General features: G+C 38.5%; 1 protein-coding gene across 1 annotated transcript in view; it reads left to right on the top strand.

The window, feature by feature from the left end:
- The window catches only part of Sugct (succinyl-CoA:glutarate-CoA transferase), a 792,221-nt gene that overhangs the window by 374,021 nt on the left and 403,580 nt on the right, over window positions 1–14,620 (top strand). Inside the window, exon 12 of the mRNA XM_032884226.1 lies at window positions 9,212–9,314. Coding sequence (XP_032740117.1) covers window positions 9,212–9,314 — 103 coding nt within the window. The remainder of the gene's footprint in view (window positions 1–9,211; window positions 9,315–14,620) is intronic.

The following is a 14,620-nucleotide window of genomic DNA, read 5'->3' as shown; positions in this document are numbered from 1 at the left end:
TAGTTCTTGTATTATCACTTGTTTTCTTTCTGCAGTCTCATGTCTATACTTATTCTTCTCTTCCGTCTGAAATGTTACTTCTGCAGGGCCTCTTTGGACGTACATATTTCTTTTAGCCTGTTCGTACTATGCACAGTTTTTCCTTCTCTGTCATCTGTGGTGGATGCTTTTGCTGGGTACACTAATCTAAGTTGGCACCTGTGATCTTTTAGAACTATAGGAACATTACTTCATGCTCTTCAGGCTTTTAAATTCCCTGTGAGAAACCAGCTGTTATTCTAATGGGTTTTCCTTTATATGCTGTGTGTGTGTGTGTGTGTGTGTGTGTGTGTGTGTGCGTGTTGTGTGTGTGTGTGTTTCCTTACAACTTTCAATACCCTTTCTTTTTCTGTATATTTACTGTTTTAACTGTAACATGACATGGGGGCATTCTTTTCTGGTTTGGGGTTCCCGAGTTTCCTGTATTTGCATGGATACCTTTCCTTAGTTTTCTATGAGTTTGCTGTTGATAGGATTTAGGCCATTGTCCTGGGATCCTTCTCCTTTATGTGTACCTATAATTTGAAGACTGGTGTTTTTATGATATCCCATAGTTCCTGAACATTCATTTCCTGTGTGTATTTTTAATTTTTTATAACCACTGATTTTTGTGTGGTATAAAACCTCTATTTCTTTTTTGAGTCCTGCCATTTTATCTTCTGCTTGATTTATTCTCCTGGCAAGCCCCCCACCCACTACAGCTGACTTTTAAGATGTTGATACTGAGGTTTTCATTTTCATTTTCATTTCAGCTTGGGTTCTGTTCAATATCATATATACTGAATTCGATTTTATAATTCTACATTATCTTTGTCATCGTATTCAGCTTTATGATTTGTTTTCTTAGGTATTGCCCAGGTATTTATTCTAAGTTCATTTAAGTATATTAAGTTATTTGTATCTTCTTTAAAGTGCTTGAATTCCTTGATGAATTTATGTTTTTTCTTTTAATTTTTTTGTGTCTTGGGATTAATCTAAGTAATTCTCATTGGAGAACATTTATAATGAGTGGTGGACTTTGTGGGAAGTATACTGTCTTGGCTTTTCATAGTGTGTTTTTTTTTATGTGACCTAGGCATGTAGACTTCTTTAGTTGGTGCTGTGTTTCCTATATGAATTTCTAGGCTGCCTTGGCAAAGAACAGAATATACAGTCACAATGAGTGAGGCTTGAGCTTTGGGGATGCTGAGGGCAGATGTGGTTTTAGGGAATTATAAGGCATGAACCACATAGATGAGATAAGGCTGGACACTCAGAGGGTGCACGTAAGCTAGAGTTCAGCAAACTTACTAGACTACACCTCAGCATATGTTGCGCCCTCAAGGGTAGGCCTGGATATTTGAGTAGTGAGTGTCAGGAGGGCTGATCCAGCAGGGCTGCTTTAGAGGTTTTAGGATAAAAGCCAAGGCTGGAGCCTGAAGCAAAGTGCAGCAAGACCAAGCAGCCAGAATTGTGTAGACAATGTACAACTAGTGCTGCATATTGATATTGAAGGCAGCGTGCAGGAAACCAGTGGTTCAGGGAGTTTACTTGATTTGAGCTAGGCACAGGGTGTGGGATTCAGTCGTGAACTGAAAGTTGGCTACAGTGTGGACAACTGGGCACAAGAGGAATGACAACACAGCTAGGTCTACCTCATGAGTTGCTAGGGACCTTATGAGTTGCTCATAAGGTCCTTGTAGGGAGCAGAGCTGAGGTACTGTGATTCTCAAAGGATGTAAGAAGTAAGAGTGAACTTCTTCAGAACTCCATATACACTTACTACTACTACTACTATTACTACTACTACTACTACTACTACTACTACTACTACTACTACAACGATGATGACAATGTTAAAAAACAAGAGGTTTATAATTTTATATTTGTGCCACAGATTCTACTTTTTTCAAAAATATTTAAGGCATTTTCACATAGTATACTTTGATCATATTCTCTTCTCCTTCAAATACTCCTAGATATAACACTAATCCTCCTTATCAAACTTCATGTCCATTCCCCTTTTCAAACAACAGTAACAACAACAACAACAACAACAGCAACTCCAAAACTAAAACTAAAATTAAAACAAAACAAAATAAAATGGGCAGAGGTGTAAAGTAAGATTTTTGTTGGCCAAGTATTCACTCCATTGAAGAAAACTGATTTTCCCCTCTCAACAAATACCAACTGTAAACAGTTTCTTGGCTAGGCTTGGTGATTTGTGCCACCATTACTCTTTTATGCTGGAATGTTTGTCTGACTTTAACTTGTGTAGATCTTATAGCATTATCTAACTCCCAATAACATATTTCTATCACTCAGCCCTCATCAGAGAAGCTTCCTCTTGCTGCGGATGGCAATTAGCACGGAGACCCACAATTGGACAGTGTACAGAGAATGAGAGATTTTGGAAAACTCAACACTAAACTGGGTGTCCTTATCAAACCCTTTCCTTTTAGGCTCAGGGATCTATGCAGAAGAGAAGGCAGAAAGAGTCTAAGAGGCAGAAATGGTGCACAACTGTTTCAAGGAAATAGTTTTGCATGTATAGCAGGGCCGATGCACTTATGGGTTCACAGAAACTTTGCCCTTTATTAGGAACACTCTGAAATAAAAATGGAAAGATTCTCTTTGAGTACCTTAAAAATCCTGTCAGGCAATAAGGGAAGATACAACGTTTCTGTGGGTAGAGGTGCTTGGATCTCATCTAGCTATAGTTCAACATAAGCTCCCCACACGCTGATCACTTATAAGGTTCTGGGTAGAGATACGCAAGCTTCATCCAACTGTGACTAAGGCCAGCATGCATACTCTCATTGCCATTAAGAGCTGAGGCTTTGTTCTTAAACTCAGCTCTTGATGAAAGAGAAACCTTTAACTTCTTTAGCCTATCCATGAACAGTGTTTCTTGGTACCTCTTTAAATAGTTTCTAAGTGTCCCAGTTGTTGGCCTGGTAAAAGCCTGATTTATTGTTTCCCGCTCAGCTTGACTCTCTGCGTCATCCTTCCCTACAGTGGAGCTCCAAGCATAATGAGGACCAAGTGCAATTCCTGAATCCAATCATCACTAAATCCCTAGAGACCTCAGTACAAAGATGCCTTATAGAAAAGGCACAAACAAATGATAACAACAAAAATAAACTTAAAAATATATTTTAGAAGTCCTAGAAACTTAAAGTTTTGTGACCATAAAATCCTGAGAGATAAGTAGTAACAGATTAAACTACTGTAGAGCTCACTAGCATTCCAATAGCGATCTGCAATCATGGGAGTATTTGATATGAATATTTTTATTAGAAATAGAATTGATGCCAAACAAATATTGGCAACTTATCATGTCCTATCATAAGTAATGTATAACTATTATACTTTTCTTAAAACATGGACAAGTTGGAATGCAGAGAGGATAAATAGCTAACTCTGGAACTCAGACCTGGATGATGTTAGGGTTAAAAATCAGTCTTGTCACAGGAAATGTTAGTGATTGGTGATTGCTGTTATCTTCCAGATGTGGCAGCACTGTGCTGCAAGATGAACCCTGACCTAGATTGCCAACTTGAATTTGAATCCTAGTAAAGCGTCCATGTTTTAATCTTCAAAATGCAAGCAAATGAATCATTTTAGGTTTGTTGCTACAGAGACATGATATTCCACAGCTCCAGGGTTCATAATCAGCCATCTGGAAAAAAAGACAGGAGTAGCAAGGTCCAGGCAATTTAGAACACCTCCAGTTCAGTTCTGTACAGAGGGGCTCCATTTTCCTTTGAAACCTTAAGGCTATATAGTAGCTTCATTGTTATTGGCTTAAGGGTGGAGCCATATGCTAGAGTTTGGGTTATCACTAAATTTCACCCTACAAATTGAAGTCAGAAAACCAAAAATCAAACACTCAAAAATTCCAAGCAAAAACCGTTTAAAACCCACAAGCTCAGAGCTTTGATACTAGTGTTCCAAATCATGCTCTAGCTGAACTTTCTATACCCTAGTTTCCTCAACTGTGAGGACTATAATACTCTTCATGCTGTTCTGAGGACTAGAAATGTTAGAGGCTGAGTATTTTGTGTGGTGCCAGGTATACAAACATGAATGCAGTGTTGAGGTGCTGGTCTCCAGCTGTCTCATCAAGCCTCTGAGATTGGAGCTTAGGACCATGCCACTCACTGAGCTGGGCTGCTAGGAGCCAAGCAGGGGACAAGTGATGGCTAATGCATGGCCTTTGGATGTAGAGTAGACTTTTTGATGTTGTTGTACAATATTTAAGTGTTCAAACACTTACTTTTTCTTTTTTAGCTTCTTTACATCTTTCCATTTTCTTCCATTCTTCTGTCTCTCCATTTTTACTGAGCATGCAAAAATCCTGGATTTGTTTGCCAACTATATATGTATTATATTTTTAATTCACAGGAGTTTATTTATGTTCTCTTACATATTGATTGTTAAACATTCTTATTAATAGGATACATGCATTCTGTATTTCATCTCTACATTTGATCATTTCAATTGTCACTTAAAATTTCAGAGTATCTCAAACCAGTTATTCTTTTTACTCCATTAATAATTTATTCATTTACATCCTGATTGCAGCCCTTCCTCCCACTTCTCACCTCATATTGCACCTTCCCCCTCCTTCCTCATCTCCTCTGATGAGGGGAAACCCCCTTCCCCATACCAACTCACTCTGGCATATCAAGTCACTTCCGGACTAGACACACTCTTTCCTACTGCGGCCAGACAAGGGAGCCCCTTGGAGGACCAGGACCCACAGGCAGGCAGCAGAGTCAGGGACAGCCCTGGTTCCTGTTGTTGGGGGAACAAATAAAGCCAAGCTGCACGTTTGCTACATATGTGGGGGAGGTCTAGGTCCAGCATATGTATGCTCTTTGGTTAGTAGTTCAGTCTCTGAGAGACCGCAAAGTTCCAGAATAGTTTTGAGGATATGGTAGCCAATCAGGAATGTGTAACTTTTCTGTGTAGACCTTGGGAAGACCAGAGTTAAAGAAATTTGATGTAATTTTACTGATGTATTAGAAAGAGAAAGAAGATTTAAGATAGTGTGGATCTCCATATGAGAAAAAATGGCAATATTTCTCTCTTTCAATTTAGCTTTTTTTGCTTAGTATGATGGACTCCAATAGCATCCATTTGCATGCAAATAGTATGATTTTATTTATATAATAGAATAAAACATATATATATGAGATTTATGAAAAAATATAAATACATGTGAGTTTTATATGAGATATTTATCATATTTTCTTTGTCCATTAATATGTTGATAGTCTCCTGAATGGATTAAGAGAGTAGCAGAGGCAATATGAGTTTTTAAACTTTGTTTTACTTTTAATTATGTATATGTATATTGTGCTTGTGCTTGTGCATATATGCACATGTGATTTTATGTACATGAGTGCAGGCATTGGAGGAGGCTGGAACAGGCTGTGGGATTTTCTGGCACTTGAGTTACAGGAGGCTATGAATTGTCCACCCTGGGTCCTCTGAAAGAGCAGTAAACACTCTTAAGCTAAGAGCTGTCTCTCCAGCCCTTAGGCAATAGGTTTTAAACCAAATGTTCCACTGTCCTGTGTGAAGCCACAAAGACCAGGGCTGTGATACAATGGTAATGTACAAATAAAGAGTTCTCCTGGGAGGATGCTTCCCCAGAACAATTATACACGCTGCAGCAAGCGAGCAGAAGGAAGAAGGGCCAGATCTAAATGGTGCGCTTTAGCAAGAGGATGGCAACTGGAAATTCTTATTAGGATGACAGTGCTTCTGTGTTGGGAAATTCTGTAGGAACTAGAAATGGAAATGGGTATGAGAAAGGTTAAGGCTCAAAATGAGAGTCTGATGTTTCCTGAAGAGATATCAAACTCACCCACATGAACTTGTTGGCCAACTCAGTGTATCTATGTTAAAATGTCCAAAAGATTTTTGTATCTTATTTCAAAATTTCAGACCTTTTGGTGCATGGCTGATTGGTCATGTCACATTTAGGACAGCAGCAAGACAATATACCGTAGTTGAGGTGTGGTGGAGAAACAAGTTTAGTTCATGGATGCTGGGAACCAGAGAGAGGCAGAACAGATCTGGGATACTAATGCTCTCCCTCCGAGTGGACAGAACAGATCTGGGGTACTAATGCTCTCCCTCCGAGTGGACATACCCATTTAACGCTTCACTGCCCCCAGTAAGTGACACAGGCTACAAACGAAGTTTCAGCACATAGGCCTTTGGAGACCATTTCTCTAAGTAATACATCTGAGTAAGTGACAGCAAGGAACACTTGGATTAGCAAAATTATACAAGAAAAAGAACTAACCAAAGATTAGTAATGACAGAACAACAAGTATCACGAGAAGTTAACATCATGAGAGGACTCTGAAAAGAACACTTAGTTTGATGCGTGATGGCTATAGACAGTTGGAGACTGTAGGATAGGTCGTTAGTGACTACATCAGATTTCATGGCTACTCCTAGGTAGTGGTAGACTAGAAAAGATAACCTATCTATAAAATATATGGTATTCCCTGATTCAGAATACTACTTCCTGGTTTTAACACAATTCAAGAATCCAATATTTGAGACACATGAATTTTCAGATAAGTTTGCAGTATTAGTGAGGCTCCACATAAGTCCTGGCAGAGCTGAGCTTGGTAGCTGGACTTTCTACTTCCCTCTTTCTTCTCTTCAGGATTCTTTTGCTCTGAGTATTTTAGATCAGCACTTTTTCTATTTTTACTTACTTATTTTTTGAGGGTTTTGTGGTTAATGGAAACATGTGCTTTGACTGCAAAACTTTTATGCATAAAGAAGAAGTTTGACATCAGTCTTCGATCAAGGCAGCTTTTTAGGGAAGATGATGGCGTCCAGTCTTCTGGGATAGATGGAATGCAGCACTTCCATCTCTCCTGATTAATTTTGTGGCATCTGGACACTAAGACCCACCCATTCTCACACAGCTTTGGTCCCCGATATTGCCTATGTTTCCATTCTCCTATCCAGAGTGATACGCAGTCTTCCATGACATGGAATAGAGCCCCACTTTGCCTAAAATATGAAGTAAACCCTCCTGATTAAAAGCTTATATAAGTATTAAAACTTCCCATATTCCCCAACTTTTCTGTACCTAGCATCACCCCTTGGGCTATCAACACACATTTTCTGAGTAGATCTTTTGCATCATTTTCGTGATCCACTGGTGATAAACTGCTTGAAAAAAACTTTTTTAAATTAATCATTCCTGTTTTGTACATCTCAAATGATATCCCCCTTCCCAGTTACCCCTCCATAGACTCCCATATCCCATGACCCCTCTTCCTCCTCCCCTTTCCCTCTATGAGAGTGCTCCCTCACCCAATCACTCCTGCCCTACCGCTCCAGCATTCCCCCTAAGCTGAGACATCAACCTCCACAGGACCGAGAGCTTCTCCTCCTATTGATGTCAGACAAGGCCATCCTCTGCTATCTATGTATCTGGAGCCATGGATCCCTCCCTGTACACTCCTTGGTTGGTGGTCTAGTCCCTGGGTGCACTGAGTGGCTGGCCAGCTGACATTGTTTTACTATGGGGTTGCAGTCCCCCTCTGCTCCTCCAGTCCTTCTGCCAGCTCCCCCACTGGAGTCCCTGAACTCAGTCTGATGGTTGGCTCCAAGCATCCACATCTACATTGGTCAGGTGCTAGCAGTACCTTCCAGGGAACAGCCACGCCAGATTCCTGTCAGTAAGCACCTCTTGGCAACAGCAACAGTGTTGGAGTATGGTGTCTGCAGACAGGATGGATCACCAGGTGGGGCAGTCCCCAGATGGCCCTTCCTTCAGTCTCTGCTCCACCCTTTGTCCCTATCTTTCCTTTGAACAGAAAGATTTCTGGGTTAAAAACTTTGATATGGGTGAGTGGCCCCATCCCTCAACTGGGGCCACTACCTATCTACTGAAGGTGGTTTCTACAGGTTCTATCTCCCTTTCACTGCTCATTTCAGCTAAAATCATCTTAAAAATTTTCCAGACCAACTATTGTAACACATATCTTAGGAAAATATAAATAACTGATACTCTATGAAACAGGTCCCAGGTATAAAGTATTTTTTGATTATTTCAACTTGTATCATTTTGAGGATATACATCTCTGTCTGTCTGTCCATCTATCCATCTATCCATCTATCCATCCATCCATCCATCCATCCATCCATCCATCCATCCATCCATCCATCCATCCATCCATCCATCCATCCATCCATCCATCTATCTATCTATCTATCTATCTATCTATCTATCTATCTATCTATCTATCTATCTATCTATCTGGACATCTTGGCCAGGAGATGATTGTAGAAATCATTGTAAAGAAAATACACTTGTCAAGAACCAACCAGAAGCAAGATATTTCGCTTTATGTTATAGTGTTTTCAAGGGAAAGAGACTTGAAATACTTCTAAGTGAAAATTATGGAGCTGAAATTAGAATGTATATTTCTTGTAGTTCAGGCTCCTCAAACTTGTTATGTAGCATATAGTAACCTTAAACTGATCCTCCTGTTTCCATTTTCCAAGTGCTGGTACCACAGATGTGGGGCACCCAGTTAGGAAAAAAAATCTATTATTTGTTACAATTCAAGAGAAAAGAAGCACCATTGTGCTTATTGGTAAGAAATAATGCTTTGTATGTAGAAGTTGGGTATTGAATACATATACAGGTATCTGTACATGTTTGGTTTTCAAATTTTTACATCACAGTGCACAGTGCAAGTAGTCAAGACCAATGACTGTAACTTTAGTTTTTATCTCCCTCCACAGTAGCTTACTTTTAACACATTCGTTTGTTTTTAGGTTTGAGGGGTTATCTAGTGCAAAATTTCATGCTCACATTACAATTATGATGATCATATATGTAGATCACTCAAAAGCACTTAGAATTCAGTTCATGTTCCCCAAATGTTTCCTTTCCAGGGTTGCTTTGTCAAAGATTAGACTAGAGCTAGAAAAAAACACTCTGCTAGCCTGGGTGTCTGCTCTGTCCACAGCAGGACCACTCAAGTCACATTCCATGGATGCTTTTCTCTAAACTCTCACAGTGAAGAAAACCAAGGAAGCATATTTTTAATTATCATTAGTTACTTTGAAAGATGCCACAGAAGAGAAGAGCATGTGTCACCTTCTTTAGATCTTAAAACATCTGTTTGTCTGAACCTAGGTTTGCAGAAGAAGTGACTGCCAAGTGGCTTTGTCTCTTTGAAGGAAGTGGGATCCCATATGGCCCAATCAACAGTCTGAAGGATGTGTTTTCCGAAGCCCAGGTTTGTACTTTTGAATTTTCTAGCTGCTTTTTAAAAACTTGGATATTTTATTTATTTACATTTCTTTTTTGTGTCATTTATTTATTTTCGGTGACAATGAGTAAAAGATAAAGGAGGTTTTGTTTTATGAATATCTTTTCAAAGATAATGAGCTTGTTGGTTCTTTCATTTCAAATTGGCCAAAAGCAGTGCCATCCGAACAGAACAATGGAAACACACAGCAGTTACCTCTGTCAATTGTTTCTATCTACATTTCAAATGTGATCCCCCTGCCCAGTTGCCCTTCCACAAACCCCCTATCCTCTCCTGCCTCTCCCTGCCTTTATGAGGGTGCTCCACCACCTGGCCCATCTACTTCTGCCTCAGTGCCCTAGCATTCCCCTATGCTGGGTCCTGGAGCCTCCACTGGACCAACGGTTTCCCTTCCCATTGATGCCAAATAAGGCCATCCTCTGCTACATATCCCCCTGGAGTCATGGGTACCTTCATGTGCACTCTTTGGTTGGTGGGTTAGTCTCTGGGAGCTTTGGGGGATAAGGTTGGTTGGTATTGTTGTTTTTCCTATGGGGTTATAAACTCCTTCATCTCCTTCAATCCTTGCCCTAAATCCTCCATTGGGGTCTCCATGCTCAGTCTGATATTTGACTGCATGCATCTGCATCTGTATTGGTCAGGCTCTGGCAGAGCCTCTCAGGGGAGACAGCTATACAGGGCTCCTGTCAGTAAGCTCTTCTTGGCATCAGCAATAGTGTCTGGGTTTGGTGTCTGCAGATGGGATGGATCCTCAGGTGGGGGAGTCTCTGGATGGCCTTTCCTTCAGTCTCTACTCCACTCTTTGTCCCTTCATTTCTTTTTGACAGGTTGTATTCTGGATTATTAATTTTAAGGTGGATGGGTGACGCCATCCCTCAACTGGGGCCATGCCTATCGACTAGATATGGTCTCTATCTCACCTTTGTTGGGTATTTTGGCTAATGTTCTCTGTGATTGGTCCTGGGAACCTCATTTTTGGTATCTATTCTTCTGTTGAGTGACATCTGGGTTCTTTCCAGCTTCTGGCTATTATAAATAAGGCTGCTATGAACATAGTGGAGCATGTGTCCTTGTTATATGTTGGGGCATCTTTTTGGTATATGCCCATGAATGGTATAGCTGAGTCTTCAGTTTGTACTATTTCCTATTTTCTAAGAACCACCAGATTGATTTCCAAAGTAGTTGTACCAGCTTGCAGTCCAACCAGCAATGGAGAAGTGTTCCTCTTTTTCCACATCCTCACCAGCATCTGCTGTCACCTTTTTTTTTTAAATCCTTATTGACTTACATACAGGAACAATAAGCATTAATCTTAGGCCTTCATCACATAATACAATATTTTACTATTTGATTAAAATTGTTTGTATCTAACATAGAAGAATCACAATTTAGAACCAACTACCTGTCAATAGTCATACTTACAATTCTGCAAAATCAAATGTACTTAAGATACATAAAATTTCAGAGTCATGGATACTTTTTTTCCTGAAAAAGAGAAATATAGCCAGGGTCCAGGCCTCAGAGATCACCATTGATAGAAAGAAATATGGTAAAGTTTCATAGTTTCTATCCACCCTGATCATAGTAAAGCAAGTCATATTTATTTCTATGAAGTTCAGGCCTTTATGTGTTGGGTTAACTGTGCTATTTACAAAGAATAAAATGGCCTGGTTAGGATGTGTGCTGAGCAGGAAGGGGCACCTGAGAATGTTCTTCCAAAATAGTCTTCAAATAGATGCTCTCCACACTATTTTTACTTCATTACTTTACTTACTCGAGCAGATAGAAACAATTTATGGTATCTCAGAGTCGTGTAAAATTTCAATATATAAGGAAACTTCATATTTTTCTCTAAAGATTTTATCATGACACAGGTATCCTGACAGTTTCTAACATTTGCAAAATTATATAATATCTTTTTATAAAGATAAAGATACATATTTCTTTCTAAATATCTTGTTACTTATCCATATACAGTAGAAGTTTTTAAATTTAAATAAATTATTGAAAATAACACATACCTTTCTAAAGGGGAAAAATGTTGTTGGAAAATCAGTCTCTTTAACACCAGTGTCTTTATTTAATATAAATGTTCACTTAAAAGCAAATGTGAATGCATTAATTTAGAAACTACAGTTCTTACTGGATAACATCAAATACATTTAGGAATTCTTTTGTGTTTTATTTTCATATGAAGACAATAAGGTGTTTTTATAATAAAAATAATGGGGAGTATGTGTTTGATATTAAGTGGGTATGGTGTGTCTTGTGTGAGTAATCAGGAAGGAACCCCAAACATCAGAGAGTCATGCCTGCTGACTCCTGGGAACAGGAGTCATGTGCACATCTGCCTGTGAAGAACTGTGCTGCTTTGCTCACCTTATGTCTTCAATTATCACTTTATGTATTGTCGTGAGATGTGTAGGACTTGCAGACTCTATCAACTTAGGGTATATTTTCCTAGAGAGTTTATTCATCAACATTTTTGTTATTCCATGAATATCTTACCAGGAACAAAGTTGCCAAAGCAAAAGTAAACTTCTGGAACATTAATTTTGTAATATTGTCTAGTTTTAGGTTTTGTTTTATTTTTAGGTTTTAAAATTCTACCCACTATTATACAGTTGCTCAACTGGTGGTCTCATGAGTGAATATAAGTTCTTTCATATTTGCATAGCTAATTGAAACTTGTAGTCTCATTTAATCATGACAAGTGAAATTTAGTGACTTTTATTTATGAAATCTAATAATTTTCATTGTAAAGTAATTGTTTTGGAATGCAAACATTTTTGTTTTTAGTTATGGCATTTTTTAGTCATTATGCTATTTATCAATGAAGAAAAATGATATTATTTGTCAGATATCATCCCATATCACCTTCAAAGACTTTACTTTTACCCACCAAAAGTAGAATCTAATTGTAATTCTATCATCATAAATATTTAATTATACTCTGGTTACTATTGATAAATGTACTCTAGAAAGAAAAAAGTTGTCTTCTTTATTCACAGTAAAATCTTTCTTTGGAATTTAATTATGAAATGTATATGTGCAACTTCTCAGGACTTTTGTAAACACTTGGAGCAATGTGCTCTATACATTAGAGAATTGTGCTCTATACATTAGAGAAATAATCAAAGAAGACTGTGAAGTTTGCAAGTGTTCTTGTTTGTTCTATTCAGAGATGGACTGCCTCCTTCTCCTTATACTTGAAGTATTTGTCCTCTCCAAATTTTAAATTTGGGAAATCTTATATAATGTGGGGAAAATCAGAGTTAAAAATGTATGCAATACTTAAAAAACACATTAATGTGACATGTAAAATTGTCCAATCAACCACCCTGTTAGCTCATTCCTGGAATACTAGCACTCTGGAGGTTGAGGTAGAGTGCTATGAGCTCAAGCCTTCCTTAGGCTACATAGCAAGTTTCAGTAGTGCTAGGGTATCTCAAAGCTAAAGAAATAAAAAAAATAAATTACCATTTAAAAGCGTTTTTCACTTATTCAGTTGCCTTATTTTATATGCTAGGTTCCAAATACTAGGGACTTAGTACAATTTTAGTATGCTTTGTATTTCTGAAAAATAAATTAAAGTTGAATGGAAAAGCAGGTATGTAATAATATTTGTAGATTCATGAATCATCAAATGAAAATTTAGTTAACCGGGGGAGTATAGGTTTCCTAAAGTTTAAAGTGGTTCCTTTGTGCCTCTGAAAATGGACTGACAAACTTATTGTTAGGATTAGTAGAATTGATTTTGGTGACTTCAAGGGACTGAGTATAAAATAGTGGACAAGTATCAGAATTACTACATTTATGAACATTCTAAATGTTTAAGTTTTCCAAATGTCAAAGGTTAGAGTCGAGTTTTATCTCTCTGTTGGCAGCATCAAATCAGATGTTACCACAGAATAGGAGCACAGGGAAGGCTAGACAGTAACTCAGTGCGATGGCAGCTTTCATTATGATGGTGCCTGTGTGGTTTGAATGGGAATGGCCCCTATAGACTCATGTGCTTGAAAGCTTGTTCCCAGTTGGGGAAACTGTTGGGGAAAGATTATGGGTGGGGCCTTTTTGGAGCAGGTCTGTTCCTGGGAGTGGGCTTTGAGATTTCAAAAGACTATTATCAGCTGGATCTCTCTGCTTCATGCTTATAGATCAAGATGTAAGCTCTTACCTATTGCTCAGAGCCATGACTGCCTGCCTACTGCCATGCTCCCCATTCTTTGAAACTGTAAGCCCCCAGTAAATGCTTTATTCTACAAGTTGTGTTGGTCACGATGCCTTACCACAGGATCTGAAAAGTATTTAAGATCATGCCAGTTAGGTTTTATTGTTCTGCAACACAATACAATGGCTTTATCTATGCTTATGAACAGAGTCATATCCATTTTATACATGAAGATAATTCACTAAAGTCACACTCTGCTACCTTTTTATAAAAATGGGTTCACAAACTCTGCTCAAAGTACTCAGGCCTCCCTCATTTCTCATTGACAGTCCTCTGCTTTTAATTTTCCATAGAAATTATTTTCTGAAGTATGATTTCTGTTTGAAGTATCCTCCTATATGAGTTAGAGTTTCTTGGCCGTAGGTACAAGAAACTGGCCACTTTCGTTGAGATGTGGGAATGGCCACTCGTTCTGTGGCCCCGTGTCCCGTGTGCTCTGTGCCAGCACAGCTGCTTGCTCAATCAGAAATCACTTTGCGTGAAGTACAAGGCCTGGAACCAGGCACAGGAAGGAAGTTCCTGATGAGGTGAAAAGGCTATGTCCAACTATGGAGGTGGGAAAGAAGGGCTGGAAATTCAAAGAATAAAAGAGAATTTTGTGTACCACTTAACTTCCACCTGTGGTTGGAAATACTTGGTTGAAAATCAAAATTTACTTGATGGTTAAAAAACATATTTCTAACCCAACAATTTCATTATTCTCTTTTAAGAAAGAAATTTTGAGTTTTCATCTCAACTGAAAAGCAACATATTCTATGCTTTTATTGTGTAGATAGAAGACTGTTGACCTTTTAATCCTCTAATTAAATGATCTGATCTTTGAATGATTCAAGTGGACCCTGTGAATATCTGTTGTTAATCACAAATACCACTGGGGTTTTGCCTGAATGTACCAATACTTCTGAGATGTTTTGACTCAGAACTCTTGAAGTGATAGTTTTATTGTTCTCCTCCCCCAATGACAGATTATATGAGGGAAGTTCAATGCGTTAGAGTGTAATATAGATTATCTACATGTAGATTTTAATAGTTAGCTTCTTTC

This window comes from Rattus rattus, chromosome 14, assembly GCF_011064425.1.
Source record: "Rattus rattus isolate New Zealand chromosome 14, Rrattus_CSIRO_v1, whole genome shotgun sequence".
In the NCBI taxonomy this organism is placed as follows: Eukaryota; Metazoa; Chordata; class Mammalia; order Rodentia; family Muridae; genus Rattus; species Rattus rattus.
This window is presented reverse-complemented; position numbering and strand designations above follow the sequence as displayed.